Below are 14995 nucleotides of genomic sequence, written 5' to 3' on the forward strand. Positions count from 1 at the left end.
AAATTTAATTTTTGTAATGTTACCTTGAACAAGTATAGTTGAGAATATTATTAGAACAGATTCATGAAAATTTTCTTGAATACTTTTAACGAAAATAAAAGTAATACTTTGCACTGGTTTAATGCTGTACCCTGCAGCATCAGGTTTAAGAAGTTGTATCCAGAAATTTTTATGGGACCATCTCGGAAACTTCCTCTACTGATTATAAAAGAAGAAGAAATCTCGGAGAAGACGCTGTATATAAATTATCTACATAGAAAATACGGAATCCTAAAAAGCACCTATAATAATCATAATCATTTATTTTCTCCGAATAATGCAACATAATATTATTATTTACATAGGTCTTAATAAATAAAATCATCCACTTATCCTGCCAAGCATACCGTGGCGTGCTAAACTAAGAACCTCCTGCTTTTGTGGAAATCGGATAACCTTAAACCTTTTAGCTTGTACAAAATGTGTTACAAATACAATATCTAATATTGTATTCTCAAGGAGTTACCGAATTGAGATATAAGTTCAAGTTGCGTAATATACTAGTAACGTAACCGATATTTGCGAAGATTTCAGCGTGAGAGGCGGCACAGCTTCCGCAAACTGCAACATGCACTACTAACTTACTCAAAGCATACAAGCATGTATAAGATAAATGGTTAGAGTTGCTATTTATTTCTTGAAATTGCTACTAAACTCTTTAGATTTTGCTTAAGAATTAATTCTAAACCATTGACATTTTATTTGTAAACAGAGGCACGTCAAAATGATAGACAAAATACTACAGACGTAACAGATAATATATAGCAGCTAATCCAAAGGTCTTACATGGTAAAATTGATTTTATTATATTTTAGAAGTAAAGTAATTGTAGATTTAAATAGAGTATAATGTGGAATTTTGAAGTGTATAAATTTAAAACTAAAGTTTAATCTCTATTGTCGACTCTATTGAATTTGAGTTTTATATGGTATCATTATACTTATGGAAAGGGTAGCCAAAGGGCTATAAATGGCTCTGCTTTGACGGTAGAAATCATTAATTTTCCTATTTTTAATAAGAAGCTGTGACATACCTACAGGTACGAATATTGTTGATTTTATATTTCTGTTGTTATACTATGTATGTTGTTTAATGTGTAATTTGTTATTCAACTGGTATTCCTTTGTAATAGTTTATGCTTATACCCGATGTGGGTTGGATATGTTATGGTAATACCATAGTTGTATCTATTTTTCAATAATTGTGGATAGACACCGCCGAGTTTTTTCTTGCCAGTTCTTTCTCTCGGTAGATATGCTTTTTCGAACTGGCGGTAGATTTTTCTTAAAGGAAATAATAAATTATTTAATGATAAAGCAATAAGTAATGGTAAAGATAAACTTTGATATGGAGGGATTTTTCCCTGAATAAAACAGTTTATTTCCTTATACAATCTTTTATTTTGTTTTCTACCTTCAACCACGCCCTAGCTTATTGATAACGAATTAAGGTTTAGGCTCTCAGTAGGTGATTCCTGACTCTATTGTCTCTATACTTCTGAGGCTAATCTAGCACATGCAACTAGGAATCAGCTTAGCTTATATTTAGTGCTCTGTACATACAACCAATTGAAGATATTGATCCAATCCAATACAGTCTGGTAGAATTTTATTAATCCAATATGCTGTAATTAACACATTTTGCAAAATTCTGCGAGCGATTTTTTTAATAACTTATTTTTAACTTTTTAAAAAATTGTTCAAATGCATATTAGAATAAGTACGCATAAGCTACTAAATGCTACAAAATTATTATTTCTTCAATTGTAGTTTTTTTTTTCAAAAACTATCTAAGAAATCTAATAATGTGTTTAAAATATATAAATAGGTACTTACTACTAATATAAAGGGGTATAACTCAAGGGGTCAACCAATTTTTTTCCTATTCACGCTGTTTAGAAGATTTTTTTTAATCTAAATTTTTTTTTAAATTAACTTTGTATCTGTGTACCGTGTCGCTAAGTTTTTATAACTGTACTGAACAGCAGAAGTTGTGGTACAGACGAATCTACGTTTTAATACGGAACCATAAAAAGGAGGTTTGTAATTCTTTTTTATAGCGGTAACTGTAGTGTAATTATATTATAGAACATGAGGGTATTCTCAAAATAAATTCAGTTGTTGGTCAACCAGCCTCGTTTTATTACATGGTGGCAGCGGCGAGAGTGAAAAATGTTAAATTAAAGAGTAATAGTAATGTGATAATTAAATAATAAGCAATAAAAGTGATATTAGTAAAGTGATTATTGAAAATAAGTAAGAATGGAGCACGCACGACCGCCACCGGAGCTAAATATAGAAGGAAGTCCAGCCGTGCGGGCTGAGGCGTGGTCAAAATGGTGGAAGCAATTCGAAATATTTCTCAAGGCATCCGGGATAATAAAAGAAACTCAGGATGTACAGGCCAGCTTGCTGGTAAACCTCATCGGGCCAGACGGTTATGAAATTTATTCTACATTCACGTACAATAAAGGTGAAAGTGCAGACGACCTGAAATGTTTAAAAAGTAAATTTGATAACTTTTTTGGAACCAAGAAGGCTAACGTGACGATGTTAAGATTTAAGTTTTTTACAAGAAATCAAAGCGACGGTGAGACTATAGGTAAATATGTAACCGCGCTCAGATTACTCAGCCAAGATTGCAAATTCGAGCATCTCACGGATGATTTAATAAAAGATCGGATCGTATGTGGCATATCTAACAATGTCGTGCGAGATCGACTGTTGAGAACGGACGATTTAAATCTGGCGAAGGCGGTGCAAATTTGCGAGGCTGATGAGGCGTCCAGGCACGAAAGTCGTCAAATACAGGAGGCAAGTTCGAGCATACGGGTGGATGGAGTGGCTGGTCGGAGCGGTCGCGAGGCTGGACGAGGCAGTGATCGAGGCGACTGGTCGGCGTCGAGAAGCGCGCGCGGGTCCTGGCGCGCCGCCGCCAGTGGGGCGCGCGACGAGGAGCGCCGGGGCGTGCGCCCGCGCCGGGAGGGCCGCGCTTGCTATCGGTGCGGCCGTGATTTTTGTGATGAGCTGCGGTGCCCAGCTATTCAAGCTATTTGTTTTACGTGTAAATCCCGGGGGCATTTTTCCCGGAAGTGTAGATCAGTGGGAAAGCGGGTTCACAAAATAAGTGAGAGTAGCGAATCGGACGGATCTAATGATGAGTTAATTTATGTGAATGTGATTAGCGATGGTAAGCCGAAGGAATGGACTACGTTTTTGGACTTTAGTGGTAAGCAATTAGAATTCAAATTAGATACAGGATCGATGATAAATATTTTGTCAAAATTCGAGTATGAGGAATTAGGCCTTAATTTTAAAAATTTAAGTCCCTACCGTGGCCGTGTGCATTCTTACACGGGAAATATTGTGCCGATAATAGGACAGTGTTATGTATTATTTAAGTATAAACAAGTAGAATATAACCTAAAATTTGTAGTGTGTAATATGAAATGTCAAAATATTTTAGGTCTGAGTGCTTGTGTGAAGTTAGGCTTGATACAGCGGGTAGACGCATTGGATATTGATAATGATTATAGGGATCTATTTAAGGGCCTGGGAAAATTACCGGGAGTACACAGATTAACCATAGATAAAACGGTGCAACCGAGCATATGTCCAGCTCGCAAGGTTCCACTAGGGCTTAAAGATAAACTGTATAGTGAGTTGCAGCGTATGGAGGAACTGGACGTGATTCGTAAAGTGCACCGTCCGACTGAATGGGTTAATGCTATTGTGATAACAGCGAAAAAGAACGGAGACATACGTGTGTGCTTAGATCCGCGACCGTTAAATCGCGCTATTAAGCGTGCGCATTTCACTCTGCCGACGGTGACCGATCTCGCGTCGCGACTTCGCGGGGCGAGTTTCTTTAGCGTGCTCGACGCTCGCTGTGGGTTTTGGATGCTGCAGCTGGACGATGCCAGCGCTGACCTGTGTACCTTCAGCACACCTTTCGGCAGATACCAGTTCTTGCGGTTACCGTATGGAATAAGCTGTGCGCCAGAATTATTTCATTCGAGGGTGCGACAACATCTGGAGGACCTGGAAGGGGTCGATTCCTTTATCGATGATATAGTAGTTTGGGGTAGAACTCGCGAAGAGCATGATTTACGTCTAAAACGATTACTAGAGAGGGCACGAGAAATAGATATGAGATTTAATAAGGATAAGTGTAAATTCAGAGTTAAAGAAATAACGTACTTGGGGCATATTTTTGATGAACGCGGTATGAGACCGGACGTAAATAAAGTGAAAGCTATCTTAGAAATGCCTGAGCCTAGGGATAGAAAATCGTTGGAGCGGTTTCTAGGTATGATTAATTACTTATCGAAGTTTGTTCCCAATTATTCACAGTCGGTAGCAGTCCTTAGGTATCTATTAAAGAAAAATTCTGAATGGGTCTGGGATTCGGTGCACTCGGAAGCAGTGAATTTATTAAAAAATAAAATCGCAACGGCTCCGGTACTAGCGTTGTATTCCAGCGAGCTGCCCGTGGTGCTGTCGGTGGACGCGAGCTCGGAGGCGCTGGGCGCGGTGCTGCTGCAGGGGGGCCGCCCGGTCGAGTTCGCCTCGCTCACGCTCACCGACACGCAGCGACGGTACGCACAAATAGAAAAAGAGATGTTAGCCATCGTCTTTGCGTGTGAACGTTTCCACCAGTATATATTTGGGAGATGTGACATCACGGTACAGAGTGATCATAAACCGCTCGAAGCTATTTTTACAAAATCGCTTTCCTCGGTTCCCGCGAGGCTACAGCGCATGTTGTTAAGGATTCAAAGATATGACTTTAAGGTCACTTATACTCCGGGAAAGTATATGTATATAGCGGACACGTTATCTCGTGCGCCGTTATCAGATTATATGTATGAAAAATTTAATGAATGTTTGGAGGCTCAGACTTGTTTTATGATTAATAATTTACAGTTCAGCAATCAAAAGCTAAGTCTGATAAAAGAACATATAGAAAAAGATGAAGAATGCCAAGAAATACTGAAGTATATAGTAGAAGGATGGCCTAGAAATAAATACGACGTAAAAGTTAATCTTAGAGTTTTTTGGTCTTATCGTGAAAGTTTTCAATATGTGGATGGTTTAATATTAAAAGATTATTTGTTGTATATCCCGAGAGCCTTACGAGGAGATATGTTACAGAGAATTCACGAGGGGCATCTCGGTATTGACCGGTGCAAGCGGCGCGCGCGACAAGTGATGTTCTGGGTAGGCATGTCGCGCGACATCGAGCGCGCGGTGCGCGAGTGCGCGACGTGCGAGCGGTATGCGCCGGCGCCGTGCCGGGAGCCGATGTTGCCGCACTCTATTCCTGATGTACCCTGGTTCAAAGTGGGCTCGGATATATTCGAGTATAGGAAGAAGTATTATCTCATTTTAGTAGATTATTTCTCTAACTTTGTTGAAGTTACAGAATTAAATCTTATAAATAGTAAGTCTATAATAAAGGCTATGAAAGAACAATTCGCAAGACATGGAATACCAAACGAATTAGTGACTGACAATTTTTCTGCGTATGTATCTAGTGAATTTCGGGCCTTCCTTAGTGCATGGGATATCAAACACGTCACATCTTCTCCCTTATATGCACAGAGTAATGGTAAAAGTGAACGGAGTGTCCGTACTGTTAAAAACTTACTAAAGAAATGTTGCGACTCGGGCGATGATTATTACATAGGGCTGTTAAATTTGAGAACTACGCCACGAGAAAATATCGATTCACCCGCGCAAATTCTTATGGGTAGGAGACTAAACACGCGGTTGCCTACATATCACAAACTCTTGGATGAAACAGTCGATCGTAAAAAAAATTATAGTGCTATATTGAAGCATCAACAAAAACAAAAACTAAATTATGATAGGTCTGCGAAACCCCTTCCACCGCTTCACACTAATGATAAGGTTGTGATAGTAGACGGCAAGGAACGCAAGCTTGCGAAAGTGGTTCAGCAGACTGCGGAACCTAGGTCTTATTTTGTAGAAGACCAAACCAGGCGTATATATAGGCGCAATAGGCGACATTTGGTAAATAGAAAGGGCGAACAGACGTCCGAGGGAAGGCACAATGATTGCGAGACACGTTCAACTGAAACTAGTGCGAGTACAGGTGAGTCCGGTACGGTTGCAGATACTAATCTCATGGGTACGGGATCAGCCAAAATGACGTCGAAAGACGCTGTTTTGCTGCAGGATTGTGCCTTGCCTCGTCGCACGAGAAGGGCTTGCCGTTTAAATAATAAAAATAATTCAGAATAGTACTGTTGTTGTGTAGATTGGTAGTGTAACTTGTACATAATTTTTATTTTATTTTATCTATTGATGAATTTTAGCAATGATAATTATTTTAAGTGGGTGTACCTACTAGTGATGTTATTTTGTATTGTGCATTGTTATTTTATATCGGATTATTAATGGAATGTGTTATATGGTATGGATTTTGTAATATCAGGAGATGAATAGAAATTTAATGTATTAGAATTGTAATGCATGTTACAAACATCAATTGTTTTTCAGTATAGAAAAAGAAAGATGTAGTGTAATTATATTATAGAACATGAGGGTATTCTCAAAATAAATTCAGTTGTTGGTCAACCAGCCTCGTTTTATTACCTACCTACCTATATACCTACTCGACGAACAGACAAACTCGGCAGAGGGATTTGTTTGATAATATCTAGTGAAATAGCGTAAACAATGTCATACATGGACCTACTGCATGCATGTACTGTGACCACACTTGGCCTCTCTCCAGGCTCAGCTCTGCGCTGCGCCTATCCATATTCTAGCAGCTGCATCCGTGTACATAGTGTAGGCCCATCTAGTAATACATGCTATCGTGTACGTTTTACCTAATTGGTTATTAAGCATTTAATGGAGCACTTTACTTTACATACATCTATATATGTATGTACTCATGTTATGAGTAATTTATTAAGTATTCGTGTACTGCGTCTCTCCCATAGTGTACTTTACATAATAACACTAACATTTAATAACCATTTGTAGTTAGGTTACTTTGTTTCACATCCAGTATCAGTTCCACCACCAAGACAAATCTAACATGGTATTTGTTAAAATGAACAATAATGCCGCGCGGGTGCAGCGCTTTGGCCACGCTGCACAGTGAAGCCATATAAATAACTAGCTTATGCTCGCGACTTCGTCCGCGTGGACTACACAAACTTTAAACCCCTATTTCACCCCCTTAGGGATTGAATTTTCAAAAATCCTTTCTTTGCGGATGTCTACGTCATAATAGCTATCTGCATGCCAAATTTCAGCCCAATCGGTCCAGTAGTTTGAGCTGTGCGTTGATAGATCAGTCAGTCAGTCAGTCAGTCAGTCAGTCACCTTTTCCTTTTATATATTTAGAAAAAGCGCGACTGCAGCGCTACACCCGCGCTGCGGGCGCGCATCAGTTCGTCGATCGAAATTATGTGGATTTACAAAACAGCGCGGCTGCAGCGCTGCCTCCGCGCAGCACTTTGCGGCAATTTTGAAAGTTGGCCTTAAGTGGCAGGCGATGTCAAATAATATTTTTTGATACATATACCCTTCTTCAGGTACAGCTAGATAATAAATAAATTGATAACTTGCTTCCCTGACTCGGTGACCCGAAGAGGATCTTGACATCCGACACTAGAAGCTGCCACTCTTGCCTGTCCTGAATCCTGATCCGCTTCCCGCTGGCTCCAAGGAACTGAACACTAATGTAGCCCTTTTCTCTTGTTACAGACATTCCTTACCTCGAGCTAGCAGAGCCTGATGAAGGGTACCACGGGCTCATCCGCGAGAACGAGACCCTGGTGGAGGTGACGCCGGCCATCCGCGCGCGGGGGCCGCTGTGCTCCTTCCTCATCCTCAACAACAAACACCATGGGGAGGCGCCCTTCGAGGTAGGACCTACTCTAACTACTCACTTCTTTCTACTTAGAATTATCAGATCAAAAGCTGGACAACCTAAGACCTTCGCACCATTGCAATACACGTAAGTATTTAAGGTGAACCTTCATTTTTTCTACGGAAAATTGTTTTACTTTTTCCTGGGGAAGCGATCGAGTTCCCTTTAGCACACGATCCATGAGGATCTCTGGCCTCTCATTCTGGCCAACATTTGTACGTCAGGGTTTCCTGACTGGATATGTTGGCAACTCTCTATTGTAAACACCTTGTCTTCCCATATTCACACAAATAAATTATTTCATTTCATTTCATCATTTCATTTCTCTACTTATACTTAACAACAAACATCATGGGGAGGCGCCATTTAAGGTAACGTCTCCAAGTACCCTCTTCTTCCCTAGTAGGTAAATCTGATCTAGAATTATCAGATATCACCCGCTGAGTGACTCTAGTTACAAACCAATACGAATACAAGTATCGCAATAAGCCTACAGTGTCGAATACATATCGCTCCAATGTTCATAGCACGACGCAATCAACTGTATTGATCGTTTCAGTTTTTAGTTAGTTAGTACACACGGTTCGTTGAGTCATTTTTTCAAGTGCCAGGCTTTTTGAGATGAAAACGAATGTAAAATAAAATATTTCAGCGTTTTCGTCGTAGTAGGTATGTTGTTCGTACTCAATGCCAATTTCTTTTAGTTCTTTTTTTATCCCGTTTTTACGGTTCCGTAGCTTTTATACGAAATGAATGCGGCGATAGCCTAGTTGTTAAGACGTCGGCCTCCTAATCGGTGAGTTCAACCCCAGGCACGCACCTCTAACTTTTCGGAGGCCTTATAAGTCATTAATATAACTATAAATATAACTTGCTTTAACGGTGAAGGTAAACATTATGCATCGTAAGGAAACTTGGATGTCTAAGAGTTCTTCATTTTTTGAAATCGGTGAGTAGATAGAATTTCTAAAAATCTGTACTCGTTCATTTTTGCAGACCGTAAATCCAAATATGTACCAATTTTAATTAATATCACTTGAAAAATTACGTACTTTCATACAAACTTTCAACCTCTATTTAGTCCCCTTAGGGGAAGAATTTCCATAAATCCTTTGTACACCATAAAAAGAAGCTACCTTTATAATTTCAAGTTTCTAACCCATGGTTAGGCTATTTGCGTTGATAGAGCAGTCAATCAGTTGTCATCAATTCTTGTTGTGTATTGATGTAGGTTCTCTCCATAGATGTGGTTCTTTCTATAATATAGAGTCCTACTAATAGAAAGATTTTGAGAAATTTCAATAAGTTCTTTAGTATACCGAAATCCACGCGGACATAGTTGCGAGAAAAAGCTGGTCTCGCAAAACCATTCAGGCGTTTTATAAAATATGGAGCTTCGACAAAATTGTGTTGCATTGAATTCAAATTTCAAATACACTGTATTGGATACGAATACACTTATTCGAATACAACTGCACGAATACGATATATGTATTCGATATCGAATACATCGCGTCCATATTTGATATCGGAATGCAATTCGATACTTTCAAGATTGGTTTCTGGAGAGACTTTTATAATAAAGTTTGTCATTTTCTAAATGGATACTGGTTTTTGATGCGCACATTTTAATCAAATAAAATACTCTTAAGTATTTACTTTGTTTTTTTTTATAAAATAGAGAATAATATTAATGGATTAAAGGATAGAGTTTCTTGTCTAGTAATTCATTTTTGATCTTAGAAAAACCTTTTGTTCTAAATCAAAGAGCACATACAATCTAGGTACTCTTAAGTAGATTACTAAACTGCATGTTGATATTATGTCAGTCAATTTATCCTTTTATTATACTAGATGATGCTCACGACTTCATCCGTATGGATTTAGGTTTTTTTTTAATTCCGTGGGGAACTCTTTAGGTGCTGATAAACTTGAGCATTCACTTGTAACAGAACATCGAGCATTCGCCGTTTTTATTTTTGTCGAACTGAACAACGAGCCGAGCCAGGCATAGAGCCAAATATTGCTTCGAACATTTTGAGCATTCATCTATAAATATATAAAAGGAAAAGGTGACTGACTGACTGACTGACTGACTGACTGACTGACTGACTGACCTATCAACGCACAGCTCAAACTACAGGACGGATCGGGCTGAAATTTGGCATGCAGATAGCTATTATGACGTAGGCATCCGCTAAGAAAGAATTTTTGAAAATTCAACTCCTAAGGGGGTGAAAAAGGGGTTTGAAATTTGTGTAGTGCACGCGGACGAAGTCGCGAGCATAAGCTAGTTCTTCATGAAAATGTCAGACTTGACGGTCGCGTGTGCTCGCTAGAATGCTCGCCAGAACGCTCGATAGAATGCTCGCTAAAATGTTCTCGTATTTTTGTGTGAATGAGCATTCGCAAGAATGCTCATTACAAGTGAATGCTCAAGTTTATCAGCACCTTAGATTTTTCAGGGGATGCAAGTTATCTCTGTATAAGTTAAGACTGTATGCAAGTCGGTTGATTTCCTAGTTGAAGTATTATGAAGTAACAAACAAACAAAAAGACCCACTTTCGCATATATAAAACAAAACAAAGCGCAAATCGAATATCCCTTGGAACCGACAAGTAAGCGAATGTAGTAGTGTAGTAGAACTAGAAACTACTTCATGTTGCTACAGCCTACAACACTTCTAGAATACACTCTAGAATACAAGACACTAGTTTGGCAGCTGCCTCGGCGCTGCAAAACACTAAACCAAAGAGTTTAACTGACATCTACCTGTAGATCGGTCATTGAGAAAAATTCCTACTTAGTTACTGAAAGTATCTTGTGTTTTCATTAAAACTAGCTGACCCGGCGAACTTCTACCGCCTAACAGTCGATTCTTTATTTTTTTATTTTTTTAATAGTTAATTTTTCTCTCCGTAAGAACCATCCTCGTACTTCAAGGATTATTATAAAAAAAGAATTAGCGAAATCGGTTCAGCTGTTCATTCAGCGATTAATTTTTATATATAGAGATTAATAGAATCCTGCTTTAAAAGCACATATTAATAGTATCCTACTTTAATGAATAGTGTAAAGTGCCTTTGTTGGTTTGTCCTTCAATCACGCCGCAACAGAGCAATGGATCGACGTCATTTTTGGCATGAATATAGTTAAAGATCTGGAGACTGACATAGGATACTTTTGATACCGGAAAACAAAGATTTCCCAAACTAGCATTTATTATCTTATCTGTTGCTAATACAACGTTCGAATATCCTTGACAAATCGCTTACTACAATTTCGATGCCAAGTTCCAAACATTGGCAAAGTGATGTTATTCAGAATCCATTACCGATGTTTTTCTTTGTTTTGAAGTATATGCTGCTCCAAACGAATATAACTAAGTATACTAATTGATTTAGAGTTGTCCTCATAATTGTGCAATAATGAGCGATTTAGCGTTCCGGTACGATGCCGTGTAGAAACCAAAGGGGTATGCATGGGTTTCATAAAACTGCCATACCCCTTCCATTTTAGCCCGCATCCATCTTAGAGTGCATCATCACTTACCACCTGGTGAGATTGCAGTCAAGGGCTAACTTGTATCTGAATAAATAAATTTAAATGAACTGGTCTAATACGTATCAGAATTCAGAACATACATAAGATAGGTTACTGGGTATGTTACCCTAACCCGGTACCCTAGCCATTGTTAGTTGCCAAAAACTTTTTCGGTCATTATTTCTTAAATGGTTAAAACTCCATGATTATTTTAAAATGCCTATTGTTTAATAAGGTAACACATTTGGCAAGATTTTTTTTCAACTCACGTCTTTCATATTCAGGAAATACCTGAATTAAAAATAATTAAAAAATTGTATAGCGGTAGTAGGTTTTTTATAAATGTACTTTTCACATATTAATAACATGATAAAAATATACAAAAAATCGAAACACCTCGTAACACCTTTTGGGTTTGGATGTATTTAAATTGTTTTCGATGAGAAGTATAATTTTGAATTTAGAGAAAAAATAAAAGCACATAATTGCTACCCTGCTTGTAACACAACCTTTTTCTACCAACATTATATTATATTGGAATTCAGTTTCCAAAGTCCAATAAATAAAAGGACAATAAATGTATCGCAACTAGTTAGTGTCAAATTTTTCTGTGAACCAAAATCTTAATTTGCCAGAAACATGTCGAATCTGTATGGTGCAACATGCGGCATGAGAAATGCACCGCCCGCCCTCCCACTGCTAAACATGCAGAAAAAAGCAGCCACCAGGCAAATTACAAGGTGGTACGCATTTCGCATGCTAAAGTAAATGTAACGCAAAGTAACGCCTGGCTATACAACATACCTATACAAAAAAAAACAGTCTCTCTAGTCTCTACTCGATCTGTATCGGGGCACAAGTTATTACCCTAGTTTATGATAGATTCAGTGAATCCAGTCCAATAAATAACATTCAGATCTGCCGCGAAGTTTTCCATGCGTCAGAGATATATGGCAAGTTTCCGAGAGAATTTGCAGCTGCAATTTATAAAATTGAATAAAAATCGCTGTGAATTGAGTTATCGAAGTTTGAATACAGTAGGTAGGTAAAATTTTCAGTAGTACTTGATTTTAGGGTTCCGTACCCAAACATTTTTCTTTAAAACAACCGAAAAAAAGGCATTTATACTTTACTTATGTGGCTTTGCTTTGATAAAAAGCAGCTAATCCCAAAAAGTCGTATTTAAGTTATCGCCCAATAACGTGGAAATTTTGAAAAACGTTTCTTTAACATGTTTTTCTAAATTATGCTACCGTACAAGTTATTTAGGTCCATTGTTTTTAGTATTCATGTATTCCAATATTGATTTTATAAATTATTAAACAATTATTTTTATATAATCACAATATTGAAACCCCCGTTAATTTAAGTTAATTTAATTTTAGCATGGAGAATTTGATTAATTCAAAAACTACTTTTTGGGGTTAGCTGCTTTTTAGCAAAAGGACGGCCAAGTCGTTCAAAGCTCCTAAGTTATAAAACGTGAATATTTCGTAGCCGAGTTATAACTGCCAAGCGGAATTTCCCCGGAGAAATTAACTGTTGTTTAGCTAAACGCTCACCGCCAAAACTGGTTTTTGTGGCGTGTGCTTGTTTGTTTGCGGTGAGGATTTCACGCGGATACCTTTTGAATTGTTTCTGAAGGTTCTGCTATAGGCATAACACACTGCTCCCTCCTTCACCATTTCACTATCGTACCGCAAAGCATCGCCAAGGTTGTTGCGGATTCCAATATTTTGACATCTGTCTGTCTGGATGTCTGAATTAATGTGAATGTTCCGTATTTGCGGATGCGAATATCTGTAACTACCCCTGGTCTGCACCCGTACGTAGTGGGGCTTGGCTGCAATCAAACCTGGTCTGTGATGATGCAGCCTAAGATGGAGCGCGCTTGCCTATAAGATGCCTATTCACTCTTGACTTCAAGGTATCCATATTAAAAGTGGAGGGGAGGGAGGTACTGGGAGGGCGTTCCATATCCCAGCGGTTTGAATTAAAAAATTATGAATCTTAATATATAAAGGAAAGGGTGACTGACTGACTGACTGACTGATCTATCAACGCACAGCTCAAACTACTGGACGGATCGGGCTGAAATTTGGCATGCAGATAGCTATTATGACGTAGGCATCCGCTAAGAAAGGATTTTTGAAAATTCAACCCCTAAGGGGGTGAAATAGGGGTTTGAAATTTGTGAAGTCCACGCGGACGAAGTCGCGAGCATAAGCTAGTTATATATAATTGAAATATAAAAATATAAAACATACCAGAAGTGCAGTTAAATATTAATCACGACGCGCACAACCTTATCGAGAGTTTTACCTTTTATAATAACCTTACTGCAATATTTAACTTGACTAGGATCCAATTGCTATTGTGACCACTCAGTCAGAATGACAACCTAAACACAAAAAGCATTTAATAGTCGATCGAGTCACGGTCGGAACGAGACTGGCTTAAGAATCATCAAACACTCGTATTTATACAATCGAATCAAGATGGCCGCCCCACAAGCCAAAACAGATCACGTGACTTCCGTTTCAAAGGCGGCAAAAGTGCGATAACAAATTTCAATGTATTATTTCTTATTTCTTCTTTTATGTCCTATATCAATTTAAATTTAAAAACTGTAAACACTTTATTTTATTTTATTTATCCATTTACTCGCCAACTTTATATATTCTATGCCACTGACGTTTAGGTAATATTTAAAAGGCGGTCACTGAAAATCAGCGTTGGGGCATTTGGTACCTCAGATATTTGCTCTAGAGGTTTGTGTCTGAGGGGCCCGACGTCTCAACACAAGCTGAGTGGCCTACCTGTTCGAGGTGTTGCACTGCTGTACAGGACGATATTGCCTACACCATGTACCACCTATATACCTCGAATAAACATTATTCTATTCTATTCTATTCTATTCTATTCTATTCTATTCTATTCTATTCTAAAAAGGTGAAGAAGGAACCAGGTCACAAAGTTCTTGGCACACTCACCGAAACATTTATATCCTGTAGAATACCGATAGACAGCGTATTCGCTCTAATCGTACCGATACAATCCATATCGGTATAATATAATGAAGTTCAGCTTCCACAAATGAAGCCAGATCACGACAAGCGTTCCCGGTAACGCACCCTGCGTTCTTGCCGAACCCACTAATTATTGTTATTTCCCGCTAACAAGACAATATTGTGTTACCTTTTATCTTTATATTTTATCCAGGTAAGCGGTATTTTATAAAGTATAACAAAGACGAGCTTCAGTGTTAGTTTAGTAGACAATGTTTAAAATTATTCAGTTTTTCCTACGGTACTTTGTAATTATGATACCTAGCAAGACTATATTCTCTTCATCATCATGATCAACCCAGCGCCGCCGGCACAATACAGAGCGAGTCTCCTCTCAGAGTGAGAAGGGTTTGGCCATAGTCTACCACGCTGGCCATATGCTGGTTGGTCGACTTTACACACCTTTGAGAACATTATGGAGAACTCTCAGGCA

The 14995-nt window shown here is 38.4% G+C and overlaps 1 protein-coding gene across 3 annotated transcripts in view; it reads left to right on the plus strand.

Moving 5' to 3' along the window:
• Cals (calsyntenin 1) overlaps positions 1-14995 on the plus strand; it is a 229387-nt gene that overhangs the window by 189055 nt on the left and 25337 nt on the right. For all 3 annotated transcript variants that reach the window (XM_034981127.2, XM_069506515.1, XM_069506516.1), the window contains exon 2: positions 7785-7945. In XM_034981127.2, coding sequence (XP_034837018.1) covers positions 7785-7945 — 161 coding nt within the window. The remainder of the gene's footprint in view (positions 1-7784; positions 7946-14995) is intronic.

This window comes from Maniola hyperantus, chromosome 23 (genome assembly GCF_902806685.2).
Source record: "Maniola hyperantus chromosome 23, iAphHyp1.2, whole genome shotgun sequence".
Classification (NCBI taxonomy): domain Eukaryota; kingdom Metazoa; phylum Arthropoda; class Insecta; order Lepidoptera; family Nymphalidae; genus Maniola; species Maniola hyperantus.